We start from the raw sequence: 20,229 nt of genomic DNA, 5'->3' as shown, positions 1-20,229 counted from the left end.
GCACGCTAAAAAAATCATGCCTAGTTGGATTACATATTAGAGAAGAGAGAGCAGATATGATAAAATTAAATTACCAGGTTGTCTTTTGTGTCTACGCTCATAACCCTTGCTAGTTAGCTTCATTTTTGTCAGATTTTGTTTCCAACACTTCACTGCTCCCCTCCCCTTTGCCCACTCGTTGACATCGTGAATATATGAACAGGAACCCTGACAGTTCTTCAGTTGACAAATAGTCCAGTGTAGTGCCAGAGCACACTCCAGGGCTCAGAGCTGTGCTTTATGAATACACCTGTCACTGTGTTTACCATGAATCCGCTGTACCACAGGATCAAGGGCACAGCAGTGATTGGAAAGGGGGAATAAAAAAGTACTCTGGCTGGTGTCTGCTATCATGTAATGTGACTTCAGGCAGATGTATGACTCTACCTTTGTTTACGGGTCGGTTCAGGGTAACAGTGACATAAATAGAACTGGGAGGGTGATTAGAAGATGTTATAAATTCAGATGCAGTACAGAGTCAGATAACAGGACTGAATCTAGAAATTGTTTCAAATCAAATTGATTTTTATCTTTTGGAGCGTTACTGTTCTTTTTCCACAGTGAGAAAGTTCTATGGCCGCTGGGCTTATGAGATCATTTTAAAACCAATAGGATAAACCGAAAGAATGCCAGCCCGTGGTCTTAAATAAAGGCAGATATAGACTTATATAGAATTTTTACTCTGCTGGAGCTAGATGAATATGCTTTTATTTCAGCCCGTTCTCATCCAGAAAACGGCCTTAAAGGTCGATAATGCAAGCATCTCATAACGATCCATAATTACGCTTCTTGTTTATGGAGTGACCTCTTGTGGCTGTAGTAATTATCGCGAGAGCAACCGAGGAAGAGAGGTGACAACGTATAAGCAGGTTGGGTGGACGGGTCAAACAAACAGGACTTTCACTGAAGAGACGGATTTATGTCCCATGTAAAGACCAAATGTTAACTGTCACTTGAAATTAACCGAGTTTTACGGACCTTAGACCTTGTAGCAATGATGTCCGTGACATCACATTACATCCTCATTTTACTAGTTTTACATGACTGATTTCCCAATCCACTCCCCGAAGTTTTACTAACCCCGAGTATTTTTATTGCCTAAACTGAACTAGTTACGTTTCACAACATTTACTGCGTGTTTAAAACTGTGCATGTGACGGTAAAAAGAACATTCACATTATTACGTTTGCATGATTAAACCGCCACCATGCTGTAGTAAATAGAACGTTGTATGTGTCATTTTAGGATTCTTTGAAAATCGACCTATAATGTAGATAAGGTTTGAGGATCTTTAGTTTTATTTATGTGTTTATTTTAATGTCTTGAAAAAGGAGCTGATGGCATTACATTTCAGTGGAATTGTACCTTGCATGCTTTTATGTGATGAATAAAATTGATTGACTGGTTGGTTGATTGATGGATTGATTGGATTATATATCCTATCATTTGCAATTGTAAATGGTATAATATATGTTGGTAAAGGGTTTATGACATAATGTGCAGATATGCTATATTTCTGTTAATATTTCAGTAATTCCAGGAGTTTTTAAGCTGATAGACACACACAGATACACAAAACCACAAACACAAATAAACTGACACTAATACAGGGGGGTTTAAGGAATATTTATCCTGTTACATTTGCCTTGGAAGCCAAATGAACATCAATGTATTATAAAGTAGCAGCAATGATGACAAACATAATTGTGGAGAGTACCCTGGTCAGCAATTGAATTTCCATTATCAACTTTAAGCTCTGCGTGTGTGTGTGTGAGTGTGAACAGTGTGTGGTCTGTGTGTGGTCACCAGTGTGTGCTGCAGTACAATCCCCAGTCTATTTGACGAGGAGACCTCATGCAAAATTGATGTGAACCTCAAGGTTACAGGGAGTTCATTCAGAGCATGCTCAGATCAGCCCGCGCCTGCAGCACACCGCAGCAAATAGGACTGTTCTCCTAGACTCTGCTGGACTTACTGTAAGCTCCTCTCCACCTGATGGGCTTCTAGATTCACGATTTATATTCAAACAGTCTGTCGGAACAGCAAAACTGAAAGAGCACTCATTAAGAGAAAGTTGCATCCGTTTTGTCCCTTTTAGTTTACAGAGATAACAGCCCAGCTGGGTTTATAAAGAAGATGTGTGCATTGTGTTGTGCTGATGTTTCTTCACGTGTGAAGTGTGACGTCTCACATTTTTTGAGACACCTCTCACTTTTTACTTCTCACTGTCGCTATGTGGGGTATGTTTTTCTTTTTCTTTTCACAACTGGCTAGTAATGACAAAGATTGGCATAGCTTCCATTAAAATGTCAAAATGATCCTTTCAGTAGGTCAGATTGCATTCATGTCAACCGTTCACTCCTGTTGATCTTCCCTTACACCTTTAAATCTCATTAATCTTTTTGGGGTTTACGTGAAAAAAGGCAAAACAAGGTTCCCCATGTCTTCTAATAACAGAGCCTGTCTCGGGTGTTTCTGCGGCAAGCGTAGGTAGGTGGCTCACTGATTGTGTCTATTCTGCATTGGCACCATCACACTCAACCTGCTGTCTCTCCGAGGTGTGTGATCTGTCCAGGCTGCCCACCTTCCTTTCCCATTAAGTTCAGTCCTGCTGGGTAGCTGCAAGTCTAACTAGCTTCCCATCCATTTGACCTCCTCCTCTCCTGCACATACAATATCCCTTTGGCACAAACACGGGAGGAAAAAGACAATGGAGATTTCAAAACATGACATACAAGGACTTTAACGCAAAACACCTTATACACTTGTAATCATGAAGGTGGTGTTTAATTCAAAATGTTCATATTGCATATCTGAGTTTGTGTTTTCACATACATCCTTAGAAGCTTTGTGATGACAAGTATTACACATAAGTAATATCATTGTTGGAACAGTCAGATTAAATGACTGGAACAGACGAATGAATGAATAATGCAAGCTACAAGATGAAAGACAGCTTTGTCTTTTGTAGTCTGTCAGGCAGGCGACTGGGAGAGCCATGACTGCCTTTAAGACTGCATGAAGCATCCTTCTAACAGCTTGTTAGTTTGCCTGGAAGGGGGAAAGAATGATATTGATTTTTTCTCTCTTTATCATAGGAATTGTCATTTCACAGTCCTATCACAAAGGCAGACTTATAATAATTCTTTGTTTTATCAAATTATATCAGGAATTAGAAATGTATTTTTTCATCTGTGTTGATGTTCTGAGATAAAGTCCTGTTACTCTCCATGCTTGTATAGGTATCACTCAGTTGGCATTTCCTTCATATGCTTTGCTGTCATGCCGACAGACTGAAATGTAAGAACGTATAAAGTGTTGTCATTGTTCAACAAGAACATTATTCAGCTTTTTGCCTCTGTTGGTAGCTGTGATTAATAGCTGTCACTATCTGAACTGAGCACGCATGACAAAGTATCTTGTGACCTTTCTTTGAAGGAAATGGTGTGTGGACAATACAAAATGAAGGTGTCAGAACGCAATAAGTCAGAAACACTAAGGCACAAACATGAACTAATTAGAAAGCACTCACAGAGCGCATAAATCTGCCAAGGCTGCACCGTCCTTTAGATTTGTAATTTTAATAACACCAAATGTTAACGCATTTTTAATCTGGAGCCGGATTTGTGTCAAAATGCGCATAAAGATTTACAATCATGTCAAAAATATTTGTTTTTCTTATTCAAGTATGGTAATTCTTGAATAAATAGCAAGCAAGACTAAGCAGATCTGTGAGGCTGTATTTTGGCACAGTGGTGCTTTGAGCTAAATGCTAAAGTCCAAATGCAGATATCCCCACAATGACAATGCCAATATGTGGCTGTTTAGCAGTTATAATGTTTGCCTTGTTAACTATGTTTAGTGTTAGCGGAAATTATTGAAATATTTAACTTTTTACTTCATTCATTTGGCAGCTGTTGTTACTTAAATAAAGGCAAAGGTCATATGAAGATTTTTTAAACTTAGCCTTTTATAAGCATATGAAATACAATACAGTAAATTAAACCACCAAACACTTTAGTTCATAAGATGAGTAACAGTAGCTACCAAAGCCAAACATTAAAATGTACGTTAAATAATACTGCATCAATAATACTATTCCATTAGTGTACAATATAATAATGTAACACCAACAGAGTCCATTTTGACTCCATAGCAAGTACTTTTACTTTCATGTAACGGAAAATATGGTTGAGGCTGATGGGAGAGTCATTAGTTTGGGATTTCAAAAAACAAAGTATTGGACAAAGTAAAATTTTGACCTGAAAAGTCAGGGGATCACCAAAGTCATAAGAATCAATGTGTGTATACCAACTTTCAAGTCAATCAAGGCGCCAAAGGAAAAGTCAAGCATCACCAAAGTCGTTACATTTAAGGAACTATTCATGTCTGTAAAAACCGTTGTGCTAATCCATCCTGTGGATGTTTAGAATTGACTGGATAGTGAAAAAAATGTATACCCGTTGTTGTTGTGATCAATTCAATTTCAGACAATAAACCATTAGTATTTGTTACACAACTCAAGGCAATCCATCCAAAAGTCTTGGATCACCAAAGTCAGTGAGATTCATACTCTGGCGAACATGAATGTCTGTACACGATTGCGTGTTAATCAATGAACTAGTTGTTGGGATATTTCAGTGAAATTGGTGAACCGACCAACAGATCGATATTGCGATTCTTCTAGCGTGGCTAAAAACAGTCAAAAACGTTCAAAGTGCTTGCTCTCACTACGCTATGACACATCATTTTGTGTATTCCTACCCGCACAACAACAATTAAATTTTTACTGCACCAAACACATGACCTCCTTAGTGGAAGTAATTAAAAGTGAGATGAAATAAAACCCACTTCACCATGGAAGTGGGAAAAAAAAATCAATACTCACCACAGCAAATATGCTCAGTTGTGGAATTTATGCCTACATTGGTAGAAACAAAATACTGAATGAATTCAAATAGTTGAAAACTGGTAGCCATAGCTGTTCTTAATGTCAAGAAATGTTTGCAATGTTTTGCTCTAAGGGATATTTACAACATTTAGATTAATCTGTTTACAGTAAAGATTCCTACTCTTATTACTCACCTTTTATCTTCTCAGCCCGATGTAGCCGATCAAATCGATCCCTGTGATAAACACTGTGAGCGTGCATCTCCAGAGGGCTCAGCAACTGATTGTGTTTGCGGTTTTCCAGATGGTCACTAAACGGAACACTCATTGATCTGGGGAATGACTACCGGCGTCACATGTCTGGGGGCAGCCTGATCATTAGCAACCTGGACAAGGACCAAGACACCGGGGTGTACCAGTGCACAGCCTTCAATACGTGGGGGTCCATCCTCAGCCGCAGAGCCAGCCTACAATTTGCATGTAAGTGATCCTACAGTTGCTAACACATTTCTTGCATGACTCTAACAAAGTCATGACATTCTGTCATCTCTTAGTATCTGTATTAGTCTGACATGTGCGTAATATAGTTGTGGCCCCGGCCTTTGTTTTTTCATTTAATATTCCAATTTCTCATTTAGATTGCCTGAGAATAGATTTTCAAGAGGAGAAATGGTAATCGAATGAAATGTCAGCTGCAACAAACACAGTGGGAGAGGTAGCTTCTGACTGTGTCTAAACTCCATTGATTCTCATTAGTGGTTCCAACTCTGACAGCATCTATGCTCAGTCCGAATTGTCTCATATTTTGCCAAGTAACATGCCCCCCTGTGATCCAGACTCTAAAAGGAGACATAAACAAATATTGCTTAAGAAGTGTTTACATCTTTATGCATAATATATAAGGATTGTAAGTGTATCAGACAGTGGCAGTCTGCTGCTCAGTCAGCCTATAGCTCAAAAGACAAAAGGCTGGGTTAGAATGTGATACTGTGGAGTGGTGTCCTACCTTTCAGATAGGCACTGTAGAGGCACCTCACATCTCTTGATCAAACCTGCTGACTATTGATTATGTCCCAAGGATAGAGAGCATTTCACTTCCTCTCAGGAGATGGACTGCCATTATCCCTATAGCCAGTAATGAATCTCACTTGTGGGGACCGGGTGAATTGCAGAGCTGCTTGACATTTATTGTCTTGCCTAATGCACAGTGAGGGAGGTCTAGGAGATCAGCTTGGCTGATACTCTGCTTTTCCATGTAATGAGGCCACTGCCCTAAGATAGAAATGCCATGCATTCTTTGCTGTTTGCTTGGTTTCAAAATTCAACTGCAACCACTATAGGTTTACTCACCCTCCCACAGCTCATATTTGCAATAAAAACTAAACTGAAACTATAAGCACAAATGGTGAGCGCAGACCTCCGCCAAGACCAAATGCCCAATTTTGCAATGCTAATAAAAGGGAAACATCAATTGTGTATCCGTCTGTAGGGATTTGGATCCGCTCCAAAAAAACATAATGGGTTCTTCCTTGACCGATGGTACACCCTTCCACCAAGTTCAATGAAAATTGGGCCAGTAGCCCTTTAGTAAATCTGCTGACAAACAGACATAAAGACAAACTGAACAAAAACGTAATAATGCAAATAAAACACAAAAGTGCTATCAACAGTACTCGTTTTACTGGTAAGTGCTTCTACTTCATACTACCTTAAAGAGAAATCTAGTTTTATACAATCTGGGTAGAGGCATAGATTGGTTTTGGCAATCTCCATTGGTCATGAAAACAATGTTCTTCTTAAGTTATTTGTTGAAATCTGGAAACATGACAACATTGGTCTACTGCAAATGCACATACATTTTTCACTATTGGCCCCTGTCCTCTAAGTCCCGCTCAGCACAGACTTGACATTTGGATAACGCCAACCACAAAAAAATATCTATGCTCTGGGAAAGTTTTGCAAATATAAAACTGTTATCGTCAAGAAAATTCTAATACATAGAGGATAGCTTGACCTGGATGAATATAATACAGATAAGGAAGAATATAGTTATATGTAAGGAACTTTAAAGAAATTACATACTAAATTACACAATATTGGTTTGAAAAATATTTTCCCATATTTTTAAACTCCATTAGCATTGGGGAAAATTTTCAGCCGTAATAAATTACCACACAGTACACAGCTCTCGTCCATGCAGTTTACAGACTGACTTCCTGGGTAAAATGTGTTCTACCATGGCGTGTACAGTTGGCTGGTGTAGCGAGTAAGCAACATTTTGGATGCAATTGCTTTTGGTTTCACAGCCAAATAAATGGGTTGAAAGCTGCAATTCTTAATTTGTTTTTATATTATCAATAGGTCAAAGACTGTGTTAAGTGTAAAACGTCTCCCTGTCTCTGAGTAGTGACAAACAGACAAAAATGACGCATTATTGGACCGTGTGGTTCACCTCAGCTCTACGGAGCCCTTTAGCGTCTCTTTGGTTTTATGGCCCTCGACTGTCCTGTTTTCTTCTGTCCCAGCTCTCTCGTCGTTGTCATCTCCAGCCACAGCATGCTGCTGTGTTTGGTGATAAACCCACTGTACACTAGCTGCATCAGCACCAAACAACAAACAGACACGGTTTGCCTGTGGTTGGTAAACATAGAGGAACATTTGAGGAGCCAAAGAGCCAGAGATTTCCTTAGAGAGTTGATGGAGACCAAAACAAAGCTAAAAGAGAGGCATTATTTGACTCACATTTGTTGGGTGGCCAGAAACACGACTCCTTATAAATAACAGTGTTACTGCTGGATGTGTTAATAAGCAACTGTTTGCAAACACTATCTCAGCATAACACCATAATAGACACCAGCTTTTTCAAGGTGATAATATATCGGTGTTATAGCTTGTACTGCTGCTTGTTAGTAAAAATAAAAAGAATAAATGAATATTGCTTGAAATAGCCTGTTGGTTTGTTTTCAACCCGTCTGGTCATCTGACTGCTAGATTTTCTTGTAATGATGTCGTCCAGGTCCCAATTCTCAGTAATTGCTTTTTTTTATTGCAGTGTTATCATAAGTACAATATTTATTATAATAGCCGAAGCTATTAAAAAAAAGACCAGAGTTGTAATAAACCTGATTTCTTTGTTTAAAAATAGCAAACGTACTTGGAGGTTGTTGTATTATTTGGCTTCCAAAGCAGGTAAAAGTAGCAATGCTTATAAACACTGATGAACACAATATAATACGGAGAATGTCTATACGGCGGCGCCGTTGCCCAGACCAATCATCTTTGAGATGCAATGGTTGCTCTCTGTAATGTCTAGGCCAGCCATTCTTTTATGGCAGAGACGGATTTAGCTTACAAAGGAATCACTGCAGCTACAGTGAGTTTGGCCTCTAGCTCTTAGAGTTACAGCGTGTGGTCAGTTCACTCCAGTGAAGCCCATTATTCTTCTGCTCAGAGGCCATAGAAGACAAAAAGTGTATCCCCCCCAGCACTGAGCCCAGCTACATCTCTGCCCTCTTCTGTGACATTTTTCACAATCTTAGTGAAGTAGTCATCCTTTCCTTGTCTACTACTATCATTATTATTGATTGTATAATTATAGATTATTAGTAGCTCTCTGATTCACCTCCTGCAGTTTCCAAAAGCATTGCTGTTATAATTACCCTCTGCTGTTAGGCCGCTGCTTTTTTTCAATCAGAATACAAATCTTGCTCCAGCAGCGCTCCTCAGAAATGTAAATGTCTTTAAGAGATAGACTCTGTATTTACTAAGGCAGCCTGGTGAGATCAGAAGGACGTTGCTTCTGTCTGTATTTCAAGTCAGCCATCTCCTCCTGTGGCCTCTTTGGTGTCCTGCCGTGACTTGACTCTGTTTGATTCCACTGCGGTCATCAGAGAGCTGCTCATTAATCTTACCAACACTCTGTCCCACTTCTCTCCATAATCTTCCGTCTCCTAATTTCCCTTATCGGTCACACTGACTTTCTTTTGTTTGTGTTTGGAAGGCTTACTCTAGGCTGTTAGCCAGAGGGTGCAGACAGAGTACAGAGCGGACTGCGGCAGCTTCCCTCCATCAGTCATGAAGCCAGGGGTGGTTTATCATCCCAGGTTTAGGTTTTGTCTGCCAGCAACTGCTCATTCATTTGCACGGGATAGATTGTGCTGAGAGTATTGATGGGGAAGCTAATGCTTTTAAGTGCAAGATTACACCACATTTAATAATGATGTTACTTATTGCTGCTGGCACAGCAAACTGTCGTTTGTCATGCACACTCCCCCATGTAAGCTCAGTCCGTGCACATTTCCTTCCCCCCTGCTCATTTTATCCCATTTCAGCCTAATCTCTTCCCTCTGCCTAAGTGTAGTTTTGCTGGGTAAACATCACATAGTCAGGTCCGTTCATTTCATCAGCCCCCCAGATGCCTTTGAAAGTGTCGGAGGCTGTCAGGAGGTGTCCCAAGATAATCGATGATGCCCTATTAAAGTCCCTGTGCTCAAAATGTAACATCAACAACATGCCTTAGTGAATTAGCAAAGGGAGTTTGGGAAAACGTTGTCTTCTCTTTTTAGAACTGTCCTTTTCAAAGAAAGTTTATAATGTAGACTACATACACGCCAAACATATATTCTGCGTTGTTGATGATTTTAGATTTTTTCGCCTGCAGTCTAATTCAATTTCGATCTCATATGATTCATCAGATCTTGATAACTTCAAAACTCAAACGGTGAGGAGTGCTGTCAACGTCCGTGAGGGCCAAGGTGTGGTTCTGTTATGTGGACCACCTGCACATTCTGGAGGTAAGTTAGCTCAATCTGGGTGTGTGCTTCTTATTTAAAGGTGGCTCATAACACGTATAATTCCCTCCATCTGTTTCACATGGCAACCTTTGGTGAAAGGATTACTCCTTTACTCCTAACTTCCGTTTTATCAACCATTTACGTATGTATCTTAATAATTACCTTATGTATATTTCATATTGAATACTACTTCTAAGAAAATCCCTATTTGGGTGTTTCTTTCCTTTTCTCTTCCTTTTCTTTTTTTATTACAGCAGTCTTTTTCTCAAATTATTTGAAGGGTTTGACATTTTTTTTGGAATATACGCTTATTTGCTTTGTGGCTGAGAGTTAAGTGAGACAATTGATATGTCTCATGTCTGTCTATTTAATATGAAGCTATAGCCAGCAGCCGGTTTGCCTATCTTAGCATAACGACTGTAAACAAGGGGAAAACGCTGACAATATCTGTATACCAGCACGTTTTTTTTTAACCCGTATGTTGAGGTATAATTTTGTGCTGAATGACTATTACTGACCCTTTGGGTGGTAAAAGTAACTTCATAACCCCCCCCTTTGTCTACTTATAGTTCTTCTTACACTTTTTGTTTTCTTCTGGCGTAAAATAAAACATGTTTCAATTCATGAGTTTTAGAGATGCTAATAGGAGGACTTTGTAACCTTCAGACAAAGCAAGGCAAGCTGTTTCCCCGTTTCCAGTCTTTATGCAAAGCTATAACAGCTGCTGGCTGTATAGAAATATAATTAAGCACCTCCACACGTTCAAAAAAGATACTTTAATTGTTCAACTGAGAAGCTAAAAATGTATCCTTTAAATAAAACAGCCACAAATAGGAGATAAAAACGCAGACTGTTCAGCCCCACCTCTCTGAGTATATGGACACTAGCTGTTGCCTCGCTTGTCTCCCTCTTGATACAGTAGCTTGCACATTGGAAGAACCAATTTCTTTCACAAGAGAACAGTTTGTAGCGCAGTGCATTGTACAGCTGGTCTATGGGATAATAGGTCAGAGTACTCTGTGTGAAATACAGTTTGACAGCTTTCCTCTGACATAGACTTAAAAGCCATTGGGTGCTGTAACTGTAGCGCTATTGTGTTTTTTCACATTTTCAGAAGTGAAGGAAAGTATAAAGAGAAGGAAAGTATAGCAGTGTGTCCCTTTATTCCTTTCCCGCCCTTTGCTCCATCTCTGGCTGTCCCTTTTTCTCTCTTGTATTTCTCTCCATTCCTCCCCCTTTGTTTTTTTTTTTCTCTTCTCTTGAATTTGGGAAGCATAAATTTCCTTCATAACCTTGAACGAACTGAACTTTACCTAACACCTACTGTATTTGCCATCCCCTCTGGTTTTCATTACACTTTGTTGACTCCAAATTCTACAAAAGCTTTTATCCACTACCAAATTCATTTTCATGTCACCCAAATATGATACATTAAAAACAATCTTGTCACAAGCAATTGTTATTATGTCACTTCTGTCCTCCTTTCGTTTACCCGAAGGGCTTTTTTAGTGCATTAGTCACTTTTTTCTGTTGCATAAAAGCCCTGGTGTTGAATTTCCACTAGACATTTGACTTTCAATGGCTTACAATTCTATCACTGCTTATTACAGCCACATAGTTCAGATGGAGGTTGTGCTGACTCTGAACTTTGTGGCTCCTGCTTGTCTAATCAAAAGGAGCTTTGTATCTGCATCGCTGCTCCCAGCTCGGACGCTCAATCCCATCCAAAGCCATGAGTCTCTCTCCCTCGGGGGGCGTTGGATATGATTGATATGTCATTGCCTACACCTCTTGACTCTGAACCCCTCACCACCAAAGTAGTAGATTACGCAGAGTATCTCCCTCGCTCTTGCAAATCTGTGCAGAGTGCACTTCTCAAAATGACACAGTAATTCATCATGGCAGGTTTCTCTTTTCTTATGGTAGACCTGCAGCTTGTAAAGGGGCATCTCAACATGTTCCTACTTCCATACGCCAATCCATCCATCACTAAATCCATCGGTCCGTTCGTACGTGCCTTCCATGAACCAACCAACTCACTGAGGGACCAGGGGAATAGAGGCCATGTGTCGGGGGAGGGCCACTGACGCGCTGTAATCTATTTTGTTTCGCTCCCTTTCCTTGGGTCTCCCATTGCTTCTGCACTGATAGCTATATTACATTTGCCATGTCTGGGTATCTCTTCCCAAGGAAACCGAGATAAGGGATGGAAAATGACATGATATGCTAAACTTTTTTAGGCCACAGTGGGGTATCTTCTTTCGGTTCAGCTGTCCCAGCTATAGAGGTTGATATATCTAATACTGCATGTGTGGAATCAGTTGTGCTTTGAGCGAGGAATGACATCAGAGAATTGCTGCTATAAGTTAAATTTTTTTCTACCCATTCCAGAGCTGACATTTGCATGGATCTTCAATGAATACCCGCACTTTGTCCAACAAGACAGTCGTCGTTTCATCTCTCAGGAGACCGGGAGTCTGTACATCGCTAAAGTGGAGCCCTCAGATGTTGGCAATTACACCTGTGTGGTAAACAACACCGTCACGAGGGAGAAAGTGCTCAGCTCTCCCACACCACTGGTCCTCAGAAGTGATGGTAAATGCCTTCAAACTATGGGGAACTTCATGTAAAAATAAATGATTGAATCAGATTAGGGCTGGAACAATTCCAAATTCTGCTGTACAATGAATTGTCTCAATTAGTTGTCTTAATTGTGATTAACATCATAATTAATGTAACAATTATGATGTTAACCCTAACCCTAACCCTAACATAATGTAATAACACAGATACACAGCCTATTAAGTTTATTATCATAAAAAAATTGTAAGTGTATGAACCTCTTGTGTATAGGGTCAAGTGCCAACAACGAACAATTGAAATAATAACAAAAACATATAGTCTGACTAATAACCACTTATATAATTACAATCTGGCAAATCTCAACAAAATCAACAATTGCCAATCATACGCCTTAAGACCTTGGGTAATGTTCCTAAGTAATTGCGGTTGAACAAAGAAACAGCAATTATGTTAAAGAATTGACAATAAGACAATTATATAATAACTGTTACAGGCCTAAACAATATATGATTGTACCAAGCATAATCACACACACTTATCTTGTTATACATGAAAAAAACAGATTAAATAATGTGATTGCGTAATGCAAAGTCATCACCTAACAAAACTTGTTCTACATAGGCATTTACCAATGTAGCCCTTTTTTTTTAGTAATATTACATATTAGTGGGTTACTTGCCATTATCATCATATTATCATATTCAATATGATTATTACATTTTAAAATTGACATTACATTGATTAATAACAGCTACATACAGTAGTTAGCCAGTTATAGTGGCAAGAAACATTTGCCAAGTCACACCTGCCAATGTTTTGATATTGGACTGATGACACCTAACGATACTTTTAATATCTTTAAACCTGGACAGACTGCTTCACAACTTTGAGCCACAGCCACAACATTTCATTTCACTGAACACATGTCAACAAGATGGTAGGAGCTGCTTCACATATATTGCACACTCGTTTAAGTTATGTCCATAAAGGTTTTTTCCTTTTTTCAATCATCAAATCATTGCTGTTGTGTTTTTCTGTGCCACACTGTGGTAAGCACTGTGATGTGTTTTTGGTACTACTTTGACCGCCTACGTAAAGGCTTTTTTTATTTGTTACTAATGGCTTAATACATGTAATTAACACTATTAACACTTGCAAAAACATTATAGATCAGTTATGAACCATTCGTAAGAATATCTCCTCCAGCACGCCACTTCCTGGATCACAATCTGTTTGCTGATTAACATGTAGGCCTATGGGCACCCGGATAGCTCAGTTGCGCGGGCGCCTATATATCCTCGACACAGCGGGCCAGGGATCGACTCCAACCTGCGGCCCTTTGCTGCATGTTATTCCACCTCTCTCTCCCTTTCATGTCTTCAGCTGTCATGTCAAAATAAAGGCCTAAAATGCCCAAAAAGGGATCTATAAAACAAAACAAAAACATGTAGGCCTATAACTGCTGATTTGAAGGTTTATTGGAAAACGAGAAGCCCATAATCACTCACAGTTTTCTTGGATTGGCAACATCTTTAACTGCATTATTACAAAATTACCGATTGGATTTCTCAGTTGGGCAACCCAGACGTTGTTATTTATGGATTTTAACTAATCAATACAGCATTCATTAATTAATAATTTTACAATTTATAAAGACATTTTTTAACAATGGGAGCTTTATTAGAATGTGGAACTGTTTCCTAGGCCTTTGGATGTGCTCTTTTATATTCAGACCAATCTGACCATTGGTTTAAAGCACAAATGCAAATCTTACAAAGCTAACTCATAGTTTTAATTATTGACTTTTTTATACAGAGAAATGCCACAGATCATTACTAATTAAACATTCAGATGATCAGGGTATGGATCGTGTGTTCAAAGGGATGCAATTTCATATTTTGCATGTTTTCTAAGCCGGGTGTAAGATGCTAGCATTTATCGCAGCTTTTCAAAGTCTTTATTGACCTTTAATCTGAAAACATGGCCAGGACCCTAAATCAGCTCTTGCTGCCAGATTGTGGGGTTGTACTTGGTAAGGGCATACTACAATCTCTGCCCAGGAGTCTTTGACCTGTTCCAGAGATGTGAATATAAATAAATTGATGTAAGTAGTCACATTGCCACAGGTGATAAATCTCTGCTTAGCAAGTCTTTTCCCTGATGTTCTTTGAATATTTTATAAGCCATCTGATTTTTAACAGCCCTTTAGTGGTCACTTTTTGCTCTTTATGCATTAAGACCTTTGTGTTAGCTGTGCCACTGTTAGTGCTGTCTCTTTGATCCAACACGTGTATAATGTATGCTGTTCATCATTGAGGTAAAAAGCTTGTCATCTATTGTCTGCCTTTTGTAGGAGTAATGGGTGAATATGAACCCAAAATCGAAGTTCATTTCACCGATTCAGTTCCAGCTGCGAAGGAATCGGTGGTGAAACTGGAATGCTTTGCTCTGGGAAAGTAAGTAAGCCTCCTTGTGTGTGTGTGTGTGTGTGTGTGTGTGTGTGTGTGTGTGTGTGTGTGTGTGTGTGTGTGACATAAGCTTTAGGCTCATTCGTGCATTAGTTAATGTTACTCAAGAGGATTTAGGGATGCACAAGCGTAACATTACTCATTCTCAGATTCATCAATCAATAGGAGCAAGGGCTTCAGCAAGGGAGCAGAAATCAAAGTTCTTTAAAGAGCTTCTGAAATCAGAGCAATCACAGTGTGATTTGTAGAGAACAATAACTTACAAGGCCTTTGCTTCAACTACTTTCCTTGTGTGCTTAATTGCACTTTGATCACTGTGACTGACAGTTGCCATCATGGGAACATTTTTTGTTTGTCTTCTGCAGCCCCGTTCCAGAAATAAGCTGGAGGAGAACCAGCGGCATCCCGTTCCCCAGCAAAGTGAAAATGAAGAATTCAAACGCTGTCCTTGAAATCCCTAACTTCCAGCAGGAAGACGCAGGGACGTACGAATGTATTGCAGAGAATCGGCGAGGCAAAAATGCTGCACGGGGTCGTATTTCATTCCATGGTTAGTGAACCATTTCAAATTGACAGAGATCGCAGGGAGACATGGGGATGAATGTGAATCTGTATTTGGACAGGAAACAAGCATGTGACCAGCAGCTTTAATCTCATTTGTTTGACAGAAAAACTATTTCTCTACAACGTGTGGGGCATAATGTCACCATGAAATTACAGTACAAGCAATCCAGGATCCATGCTCGAAAAGTGAATGTAATTTTAGAGGCCCACAATTTCCAGTCAATATTCAAATCTGTTTACCAGCATGTATTCCTCTTTATGCTGATAATCCACTTTAAACTTTGATGGTTTATTGCAAGGCTGCTTTAATGGCTTCATGATTTATGATGCCATTCTATACTAATCTACTGCCTCTATAATTAAAGCACATGTTTGAAAAGGTAATCCTCTCATTTATTCCAAGCCAAGCCTCACTGGCTCCAGACTATGACGGACACAGCTTTGTCCATCGAGGAAAACCTCTTCTGGGAGTGTAAGGCCAATGGAAAGCCTAAACCATCCTACAGCTGGCTGAAGAATGGGGAGCAACTGATGGCTGAGGTATGGAGATATCTTAGACTCCTCACTGTAACTACAAATAAAAAAAACAGTTTGAAAGATTAATTGTGAATGTACACTCTCTAGGCTAAAATCAACCTTTCACCATTTTTTCACTTAGGTAGAACTACTGCTCATGAAATGCAAAGGCTACTCCAGAGATGTATTACTGTGCTTTCATAATGGTGCAGACAGATTTAGAAAAGAGCCAGAGGCATCCTTATTTTTAGAGCCCATTCACACCTGGTATCAACATGCCATCTGTATCTGTATCAATTACGCGTATAATGACATCTGATTTAAGGGACCTTTGCATTTATACTTGATTAGTAAGCATTCACGTTATCTCGGTTCTTGTGATCTGATACTTGCTAGCTACAGACTTTTCGACTTTATTTTTGGGATTTTTTTTTTGTATGGTCAAGCTGTACCTCCATATGGTTGATCTAATCACATTTTGATTGCAATACATTTTGAGTACATTTACAGCATGCAACCATGACTTCTTTACTTCTTTTAAGATATATAGATAAAGATTGCAAGTTAAGGCCCTGTGTAACTGGGGGGATTTCAGACAGAAGGCAAGGTGAAATCCTGCAAGATTGCATTCAGTCAGTAAAGAGACTCAAATACTATAGATGTAAATCCGCCTGGGGCAGCAGAGACTGCATTTTTGCAAATGATGCAACGTGAAAATTTGCATTCTGTCTGAATGTACCTGTCAATCACACTTCCGTTTTTTTTACCTGGATGTTTTCTGAAGAAATTGTAGTCTCTAAGGCCAAGATGATATTCTCAAGATATCTGTATTTACATCTTAACTAGGCAGAATGAAAGTTTAAGATATCTCAAATTTCACATATGTCTAATCAAAATTAATTTCAAGATATCTATAACTTGATAATAGATATCTACAATTAAATTATGATTACACCTAACTCCAGTTACAGATATCTACAACGTCTTTTTGCCTAGTCCAAACTAAATTTAAGATATCTGAAAAGGAACTTGTAGATATCTTGAATTGTGGTGACCTAAATATATCTTGGAGTTATGACTAGTTAGAATCAAATTGAAGATATCTCAAACTGGAATAACAATTCAGTTGCAGATATCCGTAATCCACATCAGTGGATATCTGCAACTGACTTGTAGATACCTGTAATGATAGACCCCATACAAACGAATGGCAAAAGTGACATAATTTGTCCTAGGAAGAATGTCTTTGTGGATATCTGAAATGACTATTATGGATAGAAAGAATGTAGTTGCAGATATCTGAAATGTTCTTTTTGACAAGGCAAAACTGAATTACAGATATATGCAACACAAATCCAGTCTAGCTTTTAAATGTTAAAAGGGCTTACCATAATACTCAGGGTTTTCTCAAAGTCCCTTCGGACCCACAGAAAACAGGGGTGACTGTTTTCACCCTTGATAATGGCCAAACTTACCAATGTGTGTAAAATTGGAAAAGTGCCCCTTTAAATCAGCAAATTAAAAAGTGCAAAGATATAATTATCTGGAGAATCGTGCTACACAGTTAATTTGGTTCAATCTGAAGGTTAGCAGTGTTTATGTGGTAAAGTGACTTTATACCTCAGGAATATGTTCTTTTTTACTATAGGCTTTGCATATGTTTCTATATTTAAGATAGCACTATAAGAAGGCACTCCCCTGCAGCTTTAAGGATCTCTGACTACCTCATTGGGTTAAAAATCTGTCATTATCCAAGCTGTCATCATAGTTTTTCCAACTGAACAACCACAGAAAATAAATTACTTTTTTTATTATGCTGCTGGTGCTATTATCAATTATTATCATTGCTTATTTTATGTACGTCTAAGATCTAGGTTTGCAGTTTCACTACTGCCTCCACATCTCTTCCCCCATTCCAAGCTGAACATACGTAGAATGCTACAAGGCTCTTTAAGCTTTTTTTCTCTTTCTCCTCTCCTGCTGTCCTCCTCCCTTCATGGTGCACCAGTAATTGCGACTGTGCCTTTGGACATAATAGGCTGGCCTTGCAATGGATATGCAGAACTGTTTCTCTTTCCTCCTCAGGGCCGGGTACAAATCGAAAACGGGGCCCTCTCTATAGCTGCGTTAAACCTGTCAGAGTCCGGGATGTATCAGTGTGTGGCTGAAAACAAACATGGAATTATTTATTCTGGTGCCCAGCTAATGGTGTTAGGTAAGATTGCATCCCTCCCTCTGCTTTTATCCTGCTTATCTGTCTGTGCGTTTGATCATCTCCTAAGATAAAAACCGGCAGCCTGCTATAGCTCTCCTCAGCAATCAGTCAGCAGACTCATTTGATGTCACTGTGGGCTCTGTCTGCAAAAATATGAATCTGATGGAGTGTCTCATTGTACTTTTGGTCGTTTCATCATATTGATTTGGATACTACAAATGCATTGCTTTGTGGCATTGTGCATGCTTTATCATGTAGATGGGGTATTGATTTATTTGCAAAGCTTTGATGTCTTCCATCTGACTGGATCGATACAAAAATTCAATTCAGTCTCGATACATGTGATGACACTTTAAAGTCCAAATGATGGCTGATGAAATGTGATGACGAGTGCGGACAACAGCTGAAAACTGTGCAGGTTGGAATTATGAGGGTAATTATGTATGTAGCTTTGAAGGGTGGGTGGCAGGTGGGTCTACATCTTTGAGCCAAATAGGCATTTCTGCTGAGTTCATGCTGAGATTTTGAGCTTTTCCCACTAAAAGCTGAAGGAGAGTCAATCTTGATATAGCACAGCTGATCTGCAAAGGCACTGTATGCCTTTATGTTTTACTCTCATGCCTTTCTCTCCTCCCCAAAATGCAGCTTCACCTCCCAGTTTCTCCAAACGTCCATTAAGGGCCTTGCTAAAAGCTCGCTCAGGCAGCGAAGTCACTCTTGAATGCAAGCCTGAGGCCTCACCCCCAGCAATTAGCCTGTGGAAGAAAGGGAATGAGATCCTGCAGAGAACCGAAAGGTAGGATAAAAGTCCAAGTGCATATTTCTTGCAGTTTTTATTGACATTCACTGAAAGCCAACTTGTGTGAATTATGTATTTCAGATATGTGCAGATGCATAGAAAGAAAGGATAATGAGGAGAATAAGAGCAGGGCACCCACCAGGAAAATTGCACATGGCAAATATACTGCGTGCACCCTCATCTGCAAATAGCTTGGTGTGAGGGATACATATTCCAGCTGGTCATATCAATACTGCATGTAAGATATGTTTAAGACGATAAAAGTTCAGCAAATGAAGATAAAGTATGTCTACTTCTCGATAGAGAAAGTAAAAGGGAAACGGTTGCACCTGTAATTATTTGAGGTAAACGTGCTCCACTAAATCATGACATCCAAATAGATTTTGATTCATGCAATCACCAAAGGCTGCAATAGAGACATCTCCCTAGACTAGAAACACACAGACACGGTGCAGACAATGAGGAAACCTTAAGCATTACTTTAAGCAGTATAAAGTGCTACTTAATTTAGTTTGTTGTACTCATCTGTCTGATTTATTATTGAATACACCAAAAGCTGTATCTGAGCTACTGAAAAGATTTCACGCAAGACCAAAAAAAGAACAATTTATAAAAAAAAACATTTTTTAAAGCATTTTAGATTCAAGAAATGACACAGCAATCCATCTGCAGACTTTTCATCATCAGAGATAGAAGAAAAGCAGTGACTAAACCCCCCCTGTAAGCCAGCGCATACACATAAAGAATTTGTAGCGGGCAAGCACACACACGCACACACACACACACACACACACACACACACACACACACACACACACACACACACACACACACACACACACACACAAACAAACAAACACAAAATGTTAAATGCTTTATGCTGTTTGAATCACTCCCATGCTTTTTATTCAAAAGAGGTCTGAAAGAAAGAAAAAAATACTTGTCAAAACAGCACTGATGCTCCTTAGTTGGCTCCGGTTGGGGAGCCGCAGCTATACAGTAACTGCAAGAAAAAGAAAATGTGTAAAACTCCCACGCTGACTGACATGTAGCATACTGTATGTGAAGCCTACACAGTCTTTTAAGGTGCACAACGCTGGGTATTTGCAGTAAATGGATGGGAAGTGTTTTCTCATATATGATGTCAGGCTGTAAATTGGAGCATTGTTTAGGAAACCGTGTTCACATATTCTCATTAAATACCAGTTAGAGTAAAGTTGAATTCACCCGCATTGTAAAGAAATATTTCACAAAACATCTTTAGTTTTTGCTTAATTTAACAGTTTTTATCCATCTCTGAAATATCTGTCTCTTTTTCTCTGAACAATCTACTGAACATACTGTCCACAGTTTTCATAGGGA

General features: G+C 39.2%; 1 protein-coding gene across 1 annotated transcript in view; it reads left to right on the top strand.

Annotated features, from left to right (window-relative positions):
• The window catches only part of cntn3b (contactin 3b), a 49,405-nt gene that overhangs the window by 12,567 nt on the left and 16,609 nt on the right, over positions 1 to 20,229 (top strand). The window contains exons 4-11 of the mRNA XM_032513628.1: positions 5,234 to 5,409; positions 9,624 to 9,722; positions 12,114 to 12,317; positions 14,659 to 14,761; positions 15,139 to 15,323; positions 15,741 to 15,877; positions 17,939 to 18,068; positions 18,714 to 18,864. Of these exons, the coding sequence (XP_032369519.1) occupies positions 5,234 to 5,409; positions 9,624 to 9,722; positions 12,114 to 12,317; positions 14,659 to 14,761; positions 15,139 to 15,323; positions 15,741 to 15,877; positions 17,939 to 18,068; positions 18,714 to 18,864 (1,185 nt within the window). The remainder of the gene's footprint in view (positions 1 to 5,233; positions 5,410 to 9,623; positions 9,723 to 12,113; positions 12,318 to 14,658; positions 14,762 to 15,138; positions 15,324 to 15,740; positions 15,878 to 17,938; positions 18,069 to 18,713; positions 18,865 to 20,229) is intronic.

This window comes from Etheostoma spectabile, chromosome 4 (genome assembly GCF_008692095.1).
Source record: "Etheostoma spectabile isolate EspeVRDwgs_2016 chromosome 4, UIUC_Espe_1.0, whole genome shotgun sequence".
Taxonomy (NCBI): domain Eukaryota; kingdom Metazoa; phylum Chordata; class Actinopteri; order Perciformes; family Percidae; genus Etheostoma; species Etheostoma spectabile.
This window is presented reverse-complemented; position numbering and strand designations above follow the sequence as displayed.